The sequence below is a fragment of the Culex quinquefasciatus genome, chromosome 2 (genome assembly GCF_015732765.1).
Source record: "Culex quinquefasciatus strain JHB chromosome 2, VPISU_Cqui_1.0_pri_paternal, whole genome shotgun sequence".
NCBI lineage: Eukaryota > Metazoa > Arthropoda > Insecta > Diptera > Culicidae > Culex > Culex quinquefasciatus.
In genome coordinates this window covers 181,467,091-181,478,951 of record NC_051862.1, presented here as the reverse complement: position 1 = coordinate 181,478,951, position 11,861 = coordinate 181,467,091, and the positions used below count along the sequence as shown (strand labels likewise).

General features: G+C 37.1%; 1 protein-coding gene across 1 annotated transcript; it reads right to left on the bottom strand.

The window, feature by feature from the left end:
* Positions 1 to 6,599: 6,599 nt before the first annotated feature.
* LOC6033270 lies at positions 6,600 to 8,058 on the bottom strand. The gene is made up of 2 exons (XM_001843689.2): positions 7,155 to 8,058; positions 6,600 to 7,085 (listed from the first exon to the last, which is right to left on the bottom strand). The coding sequence occupies exons 1-2, from the start codon at positions 7,968 to 7,970 to the stop codon at positions 6,822 to 6,824; spliced, it is 1,080 nt and encodes a 359-aa protein (XP_001843741.2). The 5' UTR covers positions 7,971 to 8,058; the 3' UTR covers positions 6,600 to 6,821.
* Between the last annotated feature and the right edge of the window lie 3,803 nt (positions 8,059 to 11,861).

The window sequence follows — 11,861 nt, the reverse complement described above, 5'->3', positions numbered from 1 at the left end:
TTAAATATGTTACACATTGATTTGAACTCAACAGTTTTTTTTTGTAAACAAAAAAGCTCACGGCGTGTTTTCTGGGCAACCTACTTTCAAATGTGTCTTATAGGAAATTTTCTCAGCTTTCTAATGCTTCTTAAAGCGAAATGTTTCATCGAGAAATTTCTGAGATATCATTATTTTAAGTTTTTTGTATTTAATTACTTCATCATTTATTTGAAACTTTGTAATTAGAGTTCAAGAAACATGTCAAATGATGTGTTTTATGTGCCAATCACTCATCAAAGTGTGCAAAATAAGGCAAGAAACAATTTTGTAAAAGGTTGCAAATCTCTGAATATTTTATAAAAAAAGTTAGAACTTTAATAAAAGTAAAAATATTAATAGATTATTGCATAATTTTTGTTTACAAATATCAGCTGTCTGCTCTGGTTTAGCTTGGATTTAGCTGATGCAACCGAATTTTTTACAGGTTTGAGATTATTAAGGGTAATTAGATTTTTATGATTAAATATCATATTTTCTTAGCGAAACATTAACCAGTTGCATTGATACAAAAACATGTTATTTACTCGAAATTGAACTACAAGTTACTGTGGAGAGTTTCAAGAGAAATACATTTCATTTTTTTTATTTTTTTTTTGCATGAAATAATGAAGGAATAAGTAATATTATAGAAGTCTTATATTTTTCAAAACGATTTACAATAACCTTGAGAATCTTTCAAATAGCTTGTGTTGGATGGTTCTGTTTGATTTTTTGTTAAATTAATATATTATTTATGTATAACTCAAAAAAAAATATGTAAATGTGTTTTCAACATTCTCAGTCGAAACACACGAATTTAATTGCTACTTTCAAATGCATTTTCAACAGAAAAACATATTATAAAATTTAATTTTTACTTTATACTCATGCAAATATGACTTTTGAAACTTGCAACAGTAATTTGTAGTACATTTCGATTTTAAATCATGTTTTGTTTCCATGTTCCTGGGTCATGTTTGTTAAGGAAATATCATATTTATTCATAAATATTCAATAATACCCTTATCAATCTCACACCTGCAATTTCGGTTTCATGATTTTTATTTCTGAATTAATCTCACAAATTCCAAAACTCAAACAAAATATAATGTTCATAATGTTTAGCGATTTGCAACCTTCTACAAATTTGTTTCTTGTCTTATTTTGCACATTTTGATGAGTAAATGACACATAAAACACATCATTTTACTAGTTTCCTGTACTGTTTTAAAAAAGTTTCCAATAAATGATGATGGATTTCAAAACAAATAACTTAAAATATGAATATCTCTGAAATTTCTCGAGAAAACATTTCGCTCTTATAAGCATTGGAAAGCTGAGAAAATATCCTATAAGACAAATTTGAAAGTAGCGATGATTATTTTTTTTTCATAAAAGGTTGTTCTAGAAAACACCTTGTGAGCTGTTAATGTTACGAGACCCAACAATTAAAATTGTTCACATCAAGAAAGATTTTTGATAGATGTTTTTCAAAGTTTTAGTAACTTTAATTTAAATATTTATAAAATTTTATTAAATATTTTTCAACAGAAAAGCAACTAAAAAAAATTCTGGAAATTCATTTAAATTGAAAATAATGATAATTTCTTAATACACCAGGGGTGACGAGCATGGCCCACGACATGATTTTTTTGTGGTGAATGAACTCATTTCGAATGATATTGTTTGACCCATCTGTTAGGTGGTTTTTAATTCTTTTGAATGAAGGTTATTTTTAATTCAACCTTTCAATTTTTGTTAGTATAAAACATTTCGTCGCCGACGTGCTAACTTGTCGTACGTGCATTTTGGTTCAGATTGAGTTAAGAACGCCATTTTGTGCAGCTCACAATGCCTCACCTTTTCACCTTCACAGGTCCCCAAAATTCGATTTCAATCCTAAGATATTTAATGAAAACCAAAAAAGCTCCGAAAATTTTTGTCACTTTTCATATAGAAGTAGTTTCAATCTTGTCGTGCTATCTTGTCACTCCCTGAAAATTGATGTAAGTGCGACAAAAGGCCAAAGGGATTTCAGGTCATGATGCGTTTGACGCACGTATAAGCTAGTCTACCGTAAACATTTGTAATTATAACTCGGGACTCCAGCAACCAACTTCAACCAAACTTCGGGACAATGCACATAATGGTCAGTCAAACAAAACATGTTATTGTTTACATTGCGTGCTTTTGTTTTTGTTTATTCAAGGTCAAACATTAAAATGCATTATTCTCGGAACGTCGAAATGGTGGGTGCGACAAGATAGCACGACGACGTCGATTTTGGTCGAATCAATGTCACATGTTTAAACGTGATTAAAGATAATTAATTTCTTTAAAAAATCGTAATACATTTTTGGAAATGGACTATAAAACGTGCAAATTTGACTAAAGCCGTATGGGTTACGATTCTGAGTGGCTTTCATCTGATTTAGGCAAACCAAATTTAATATGAAATTCAATAAAACTGTGAACTTAATTCCCTACAAATCCTTTGAGAGGTTTATCATTATAGTAGCACTGGACAAATCATATTAACATCATTTCAGAACTACCTTTGAAACATCTTACAACTATAAAATGCAGAATAATAAATCTTCCCATACAACCTTTTCCAGCGCCGTTAGTCAAATCTCCAAACATAAATCGCTCGGTCCCGAGCTAGGTAGTTCGGAATAATCTTTCAATTTGCAAAAAAGAAGATCCACCGTTCGGTCTCGCCCCAACAATGACTACGACCCGTTCAAATAGGAAAATCGGTTGGAAATGGCTTCGCTGAAATCTGCGCGGACCACCACTAGGGGGGTGAAAATCCCCGCGGGGATCGCTGATTTATTATCGCTGTGAATTGATTTCTCTACGCGGGAACGGACAATAAATCGCAAATTTTCTTTTATTGATTGTTTGGAACGGCAAAGATGTTTTTTGTGCTGAAAAAGGATGACATTTTTAATTTCGTCTGGAATCAATTTTATTGAATTAAATCGCTAAAATTTCTGCGAGACAAATCTCTGGACTTTTTTAATGCCGCTAAAATTTCTGCGAGACAAATCTCTGGACTTTTTTAAATGCCTGAGATATCATTATTTTAAGTTTTTTGTATTTAATTACTTCATCATTTATTTGAAACTTTGTAATTAGAGTTCAAGAAACATGTCAAATGATGTGTTTTATGTGCCAATCACTCATCAAAGTGTGCAAAATAAGGCAAGAAACAATTTTGTAAAAGGTTGCAAATCTCTGAATATTTTATAAAAAAAGTTAGAACTTTAATAAAAGTAAAAATATTAATAGATTATTGCATAATTTTTGTTTACAAATATCAGCTGTCTGCTCTGGTTTAGCTTGGATTTAGCTGATGCAACCGAATTTTTTACAGGTTTGAGATTATTAAGGGTAATTAGATTTTTATGATTAAATATCATATTTTCTTAGCGAAACATTAACCAGTTGCATTGATACAAAAACATGTTATTTACTCGAAATTGAACTACAAGTTACTGTGGAGAGTTTCAAGAGAAATACATTTCATTTTTTTTATTTTTTTTTTTTGCATGAAATAATGAAGGAATAAGTAATATTATAGAAGTCTTATATTTTTCAAAACGATTTACAATAACCTTGAGAATCTTTCAAATAGCTTGTGTTGGATGGTTCTGTTTGATTTTTTGTTAAATTAATATATTATTTATGTATAACTCAAAAAAAAATATGTAAATGTGTTTTCAACATTCTCAGTCGAAACACACGAATTTAATTGCTACTTTCAAATGCATTTTCAACAGAAAAACATATTATAAAATTTAATTTTTACTTTATACTCATGCAAATATGACTTTTGAAACTTGCAACAGTAATTTGTAGTACATTTCGATTTTAAATCATGTTTTGTTTCCATGTTCCTGGGTCATGTTTGTTAAGGAAATATCATATTTATTCATAAATATTCAATAATACCCTTATCAATCTCACACCTGCAATTTCGGTTTCATGATTTTTATTTCTGAATTAATCTCACAAATTCCAAAACTCAAACAAAATATAATGTTCATAATGTTTAGCGATTTGCAACCTTCTACAAATTTGTTTCTTGTCTTATTTTGCACATTTTGATGAGTAAATGACACATAAAACACATCATTTTACTAGTTTCCTGTACTGTTTTAAAAAAGTTTCCAATAAATGATGATGGATTTCAAAACAAATAACTTAAAATATGAATATCTCTGAAATTTCTCGAGAAAACATTTCGCTCTTATAAGCATTGGAAAGCTGAGAAAATATCCTATAAGACAAATTTGAAAGTAGCGATGATTATTTTTTTTTCATAAAAGGTTGTTCTAGAAAACACCTTGTGAGCTGTTAATGTTACGAGACCCAACAATTAAAATTGTTCACATCAAGAAAGATTTTTGATAGATGTTTTTCAAAGTTTTAGTAACTTTAATTTAAATATTTATAAAATTTTATTAAATATTTTTCAACAGAAAAGCAACTAAAAAAAATTCTGGAAATTCATTTAAATTGAAAATAATGATAATTTCTTAATACACCAGGGGTGACGAGCATGGCCCACGACATGATTTTTTTGTGGTGAATGAACTCATTTCGAATGATATTGTTTGACCCATCTGTTAGGTGGTTTTTTAATTCTTTTGAATGAAGGTTATTTTTAATTCAACCTTTCAATTTTTGTTAGTATAAAACATTTCGTCGCCGACGTGCTAACTTGTCGTACGTGCATTTTGGTTCAGATTGAGTTAAGAACGCCATTTTGTGCAGCTCACAATGCCTCACCTTTTCACCTTCACAGGTCCCCAAAATTCGATTTCAATCCTAAGATATTTAATGAAAACCAAAAAAGCTCCGAAAATTTTTGTCACTTTTCATATAGAAGTAGTTTCAATCTTGTCGTGCTATCTTGTCACTCCTGAAAATTGATGTAAGTGCGACAAAAGGCCAAAGGATTTCAGGTCATGATGCGTTTGACGCACGTATAAGCTAGTCTACCGTAAACATTTGTAATTATAACTCGGGACTCCAGCAACCAACTTCAACCAAACTTCGGGACAATGCACATAATGGTCAGTCAAACAAAACATGTTATTGTTTACATTGCGTGCTTTTGTTTTTGTTTATTCAAGGTCAAACATTAAAATGCATTATTCTCGGAACGTCGAAATGGTGGGTGCGACAAGATAGCACGACGACGTCGATTTTGGTCCGAATCAATGTCACATGTTTAAACGTGATTAAAGATAATTAATTTCTTTAAAAAAATCGTAATACATTTTTGGAAATGGACTATAAAACGTGCAAATTTGACTAAAGCCGTATGGGTTACGATTCTGAGTGGCTTTCATCTGATTTAGGCAAACCAAATTTAATATGAAATTCAATAAAACTGTGAACTTAATTCCCTACAAATCCTTTGAGAGGGTTTATCATTATAGTAGCACTGGACAAATCATATTAACATCATTTCAGAACTACCTTTGAAACATCTTACAACTATAAAATGCAGAATAATAAATCTTCCCATACAACCTTTTCCAGCGCCGTTAGTCAAATCTCCAAACATAAATCGCTCGGTCCCGAGCTAGGTAGTTCGGAATAATCTTTCAATTTGCAAAAAAAAGAAGATCCACCGTTCGGTCTCGCCCCAACAATGACTACGACCCGTTCAAATAGGAAAATCGGTTGGAAATGGCTTCGCTGAAATCTGCGCGGACCACCACTAGGGGGGTGAAAATCCCCGCGGGGATCGCTGATTTATTATCGCTGTGAATTGATTTCTCTACGCGGGAACGGACAATAAATCGCAAATTTTCTTTTATTGATTGTTTGGAACGGCAAAGATGTTTTTTGTGCTGAAAAAGGATGACATTTTTAATTTCGTCTGGAATCAATTTTATTGAATTAAATCGCTAAAATTTCTGCGAGACAAATCTCTGGACTTTTTTAATGCCTTCCCAGGACACAATTTGGCAAACAAAGCTCGGTAAAGTCTGGGAAATTTTCCTGAAGTTTTCCCAGGATTACGGCCTCCACCACATCACTAATGGCCGCCACAAAAGGACGCGCGTACTCGAAAAGGACCCTAAACCGACCGAAGCTGATTTGTGTGCTGTTCTGTTTCCTCATCATTATCGTCGTCCCATGGGTAAAATCAATTGAAAATAAACAAGACCGACAACCATCACGCTCTCTCTCTTTGACGAGGCTCGGCGGTTTCTTAAGTCCAACTTTTTTGTGTTTCTTCTCCAAGGTCTGATGATGGACGGATGGTTGATTTTCCTGATCACTTGAGTGACCTTCGAGATTCGGGATTCAAATCATTTGGCATTTTTTTATGCTGGTCTGGCCGGAGTTTTTTCTTTTTTGTTCTTCAATCATTCCGGGCCAAATCTTTGACAAATCTCCGTCGGAAGCTGTGTCAACCAGCACAGCGCAAACAAGAGGGCAAATTAGTTGAAAAGCAGAGATTTGGAATCGATTCTTTGGGACGCGGATGAACGCACAGGGAATGGCCAGAACTTGAACATTGGAGCGTTATCGTGAAAATAAACGAATGTCTGTTTTATATTTTCAGGAAATTAATATTTTATTGACTTTTGAATGACCATCATATTGTTAACTCATTTGTACTTTATGAACGCTTAAAAATACACAATTCGTACATGCATAATACAAATCTACCCAAACAATATTACGTCCGAGAAAATTGCTCCTTGACCTTCAATTCCTGCTGGTGCACATCCCATTTTCGTATGATTTATATCCTTCTCGTCGCCCCCATCCTACTGCCCATCGAGCATCGCGTCCCGGTACGGTTTCACCAACCGAAGCAGCGCCGTAAACGGAAACTGCCGTGCCGTATCTCCGCCGAGCCGGTCCAGCAGGTCCCGCAGGGCACCGTGGTAGTGCTGCAGAAGCTCGTCCAGGTGCTCCCGCCGGAACTGGCCACTGGTGCAGATGAAGAAAAAGTAGCCTAAATCGAGTAGCGGACTCGCGTATCGCGACGCCTGCCAGTCGGTCAAGATTACACTTTTGGCAGCGTTATCCTAAAAAAAGAGAGAGGGGAAATAGATTAGACAACTTGTAACACAACTTTTTGGGGGTTGGCCAATTACCTCGTCATGAGTGAAGATAAGATTATTGATCCAACAGTCGCCGTGGCTGACGACACAGTACGGTTCCGATTTGTCCGGGTTGCCACAGTCGGTGAGCTGCTGAAACACGACATCCTTTATCCGCTGAATTTTGTCCTGATCCGCCGCGAAGCGAGTCCTCATGGTGGTCAACGCCCGGTCGAACGACTCCTTCATCAGCGTCACCAGATCGTTGTTCTCCACCAGCACGTCTTTGGCGTGAAACTTGCTGAACATCTCCGGCTTCTGTTCCTTCATAGCGAAAGAGATCGCGTGCAACCTGCCCAACTGTTCCATCAACAGCTTCGAGTGCTCCACATTGATCGGTTCAAACTTGTCCCAGTCCCACCGTTCGTAGTTCTCGTCGTACTCCAAAATAATAGCCGCCTCACTTTCCTCCTTCTCCGTATCACAATGCGCAAGATAACACCTCGGTGCACTGTAAAACCCAGCCTCCCCCGGCTGCTGCTGTTCCTCACCGAGTCCCTTTTCCGCCTGGAACTCGTAGAACGCTGGCAACACTTCGCGGTAGAAAAACACCTCGCGCTTAAAAAGAGCCAACGACCGCGGGTCATCATTCGGCGGAACCTTGCACCACAGCACAAACTCCCGATCGTCCCCGTTGATTATCGCCTTGAACACGAAACTCACAAACCCATCGCACTCCAGACAGGTCTCCTCGTCAAAGTCCACCGAGAACAGTTCCGGCGTGAAGCCCTGCTCGACGGCGATCCGCTTGATGGCCTCGTACAGAAAGTCGTTGAACATCGGAGTGATCTTCTTGCGCTGACCGGACATCTCTAAGGCTGGGGAAGCTGCGGTGTATACTTGTGAATGGGTGGAGTTCACTCAGCGGACTGGTTTAATCGGCTAGACGGTCCGTGCATGGACTTTAATAGCTTTCATCACCAATACATATAACGATGAATTGAGAGAAGTCGCTTGATATCTTATCAGTACACACGACTCGAGCGTTGTACTCATACTGTTAGGGGTTTGTTGCATAGTGTTACATGAGAGCGAGAGTTTGTACTACGGATGGTAAAAAAAAAACTTTGGCACTCTGCCATTGATAATAAATATAAGCAACCAAAAAATACGATCGTATGATAACAATATCAAAATGTCACATTCAAATAGTCCATATCAAATAACAAATACAAGGTAATATTTGACAATTGCATAAGGTTGGGCCAAGTGGTGAAATAAGAGGTGTATATTGTTATCTCTAGTGTTAACTACCATTGAACTTATTGAGGGCTGGATAAGATAAACTGAATCTTGCCATTTTTGGCAATACGATTATAAAATAAATTTGATCGCTTAAGCACGGCGCTCGTTTAATTGAGCTAGTTGCACTCGAGCATGAAATCTGAGAAGAGTGTAAGTCATTTAAATATTTTCGTATCTCGTTTTTTAGATACTTATAGGGGAAATATACCCATTTTTAGCCTAATAAGCGGTCTTGTTTGAATGATGCTGGATAATCTGGAGTGTTCTTTCAAATTTACTAAAACCAAGCAGACCAGCGAGTAGAGCAACTTTTTGTGAATATTTCTGTTTATTTTCACTTTTACTAAAAATTATTCTATTCCTTTTACAAGCATTTGAAAAAAAAATATTTTCAAAATGCATTCTAATCAGTCGAGTGCATTGGGCCAAGCCCATTTTCCTATTTTCAGCTTAGTTCTTTTTTCTTCCAGCGCTCTTTTGGGTCTGCTTAGTGCAGCCAAAATTGATGAAATTTTAAGCGAACACTCACAAAGAGTAGCAATTGTAGAGAACAATTCCCGGCATCACTGGTTCACTCTAACAGGCGGTGTTGGTAGCCACCCTTGGTTCTTTATTTGTCTTCGCTTCTCGCTCGGTTTTCTTCAGCCTTCGATTGGAATGGGTAGTCAAAAGTCAAACGTCAAAAGACTTGGCGCGTTTGTTTTTTTTTTTAAGGCGCTTGCTAATTATGTTTATGTTGCCGAAAGTTGGGGGCAGTTTTGTATCGAAAGCGCCGTGAAAAAGTAAGCGAAAGTGAAAAGTTGATTTCTCGAGTTTTTTTTTAAAAGGACCAATAAACCAAATTTCCTGTTTTTGCTTTTTGGGTGTTTTTCAATACCCCTGACTCAAGGCGGTTTCAGAGTGCGGTGCCTGTGTGGAAGCGCAGTCCTGTTTTTTTTCGTGTTATTTTCCGTCTCTTTTGTGTCGCTGTTCGAATGCATGGGATGATTGTCTATTATAATTAAATAATGGCATCAGTAGTGCGGTGCCTGTGTGGACGCGCAGTCCTGTTTTTTTTCGTGTTATTTTCCGTCTCTTTTGTGTCGGTGTTCGAGTGCATGGGGTGATTGGCTATTATAATTAAATAATGGCATCAGTAGTGCGGTGCCTGTGTGGACGCGCAGTCCTGTTTTTTTTCGTGTTATTTTCCGTCTCTTTTGTGTCGGTGTTCGAGTGCATGGGGTGATTGGCTATTATAATTAAATAATGGCATCAGTAGTGTGGTGCTTTTCGGGACGCGCAGTTCTGTTTTTTTACCTTCTTTTTTTCATTGTTTTTTTTTTTCACTCGCGTTCGTTGGCCGATGAGTTTTTTTGTGTTGTTCTCTATTTATAGTTTTCTATAAAAAAGTACCTATTTTTTGAGACTAGCAAGTCGTATTGCTGGATTAAGCCCTTTCAATAATCATTTCAATAAATGAAGCCCTTCCTACATCACCGTTGATCGGAAGGCACGCCGACGGAGAATTTCTGGAGAATCGCGGTCGAATTAATACTATATTTAAATCCCTAGATAGCTATCTTTCCGCAGCCGGCTGCCTAAGATTTTTAAAATTTCAACCGATAAACAAATTGCTTATGGTCGCATCACCTACCACAGTGATTCCTGACCTCATACCCATCTTACTAACCCCTCAAAACTCATGTGATACTTTGTCGGAGACGCAGTCGATTTGGCGGTCCCATCACTCAAGTATCGGACTAACATTCCCATCCACTTCCCCGTGTCTTACCTCTGGTCGTGGCCGGCGTCGGTATTGATCAGCATGATAGGGACCTTTGAAAATTGCGAAGGGGTGATGATTGGTTCCTACTTTTCATCTGTGGTCCACGGAGCAATGTTTTGGGGTCCTGGTCAATAACGAAGTAGCAGCTACGGGTAGACACCAATGCTATGCTACCCCTGACTCAAGGCGGTTTCAAAAACACCCAAAAAGCAAAAACTGGAAATTTGGTTTATTGGTCCTTTTCAAAAAAACTCCAGATTTTGGCGATATTCATTAAGCGTTTGAGGGTTTCTCACGTGTGTCACTGTGTGTGCCAACAAAATGATGAGAAATATTCTCGCAAAATAGAAATTGAGATCAAAAGTGCATCAAATTTGATCTTTTTGGCAAGTAAGTGGCATCCATTTGCGTGCTTACTCGAGGCGGTGCTGTTGATGGTAAGTTTATAGCCTAAATCGTATTTTTAGAGCTTTAATCGAGCATCAAACTCTCCATATGACGAAGATAGGTGTTTGATTATAAAAAATATTTTTGCTACTTTCTTTTCTTGTAGAAAGTTGTTAGGCATATCATTCGAAGTAACTTTGTTGAAATTACCAAATTTTTATCTTAAGATCGTGTAAATCTTTGTCGAGACAAAATTATGTATTCAGCAACATAATTAATAAAGACTTTTTCCAGAAGAGACGCAGACACTGCTTAAGCAATGTGGCAACCAGACGATACGCATGCTGCGCGACTCTCGCGTGTAAGAAAAAAGACCCGGCCTTTGAGGTTATGTAAAAATCACCCTTTTTTGTAGCTACAAAAAAAAAAAAACTTTTTCATGGCATAACTTCAAAAGTACTTCACTAAACAGAATAAAATTTAATAGGGTCTTAGGGGACCCCAAACCGAACAGAATAAGGTGGATCCGGCCAAAATCGATTCATCCAGTTCTGAGATAATCGTGTGGAAAAATATCATGTCTATACACACATCCCCACAGACATTTGTTCTGAATTTGATTCTGAGTCGATAAGTATACGTGAATAGCTATACCTAGAAGGTGTGTTTAAGAAGTTCATTTTTCTAGTGATGTTATAGTCTTGCCTCAGTGAGGTGAGGAAGGCAAAAATCTATCGAAATTCGAGAACGGTTAACCATCGTGGACCAATTCCGTGCACAGAAGCATCCTTTCCCGAGAACAAAACCCTTTCCTGCTAAATGCTTTCTTTCATTTTTTCATACCCAAACGCATCGCCACTAACGGTTTATCGTCGGAGCTGATAACCTTCGGGGGTGCAAAAGAACAACGCCAAGCTTCCAAGTTGGGCGAAAATTTGAAACTTTCCGCCGCTTTCCAGTGAGTCGCAGCATAAAAATTCCATCAAGACGCGCTCCACCCTTTTCCGATATTTTTTTTCTCTCTCGATCCAATCTTTTTGGGATCTTTACACCTCGATGAACAATCTTAGGGGAAAAGGAGAAAGATAATCTCACGCACAGAAAAGGATTCACAAACCAGCGTTTTTTTTTTTTGGCGAAAGTGGGAAATGGATTCGTGGGTCTCGTGGCGCAGGGGTAGCGGCTTCGGCTGCCGATCCCGATGATGCTATGAGACGCGGGTTCGATTCCCGCCTTATCCACTGAGCTTCTATCGGATGGTGAAGTAAAACGTCGGTCCCGGTTTCTCCTGTCTCGTCAGAGGC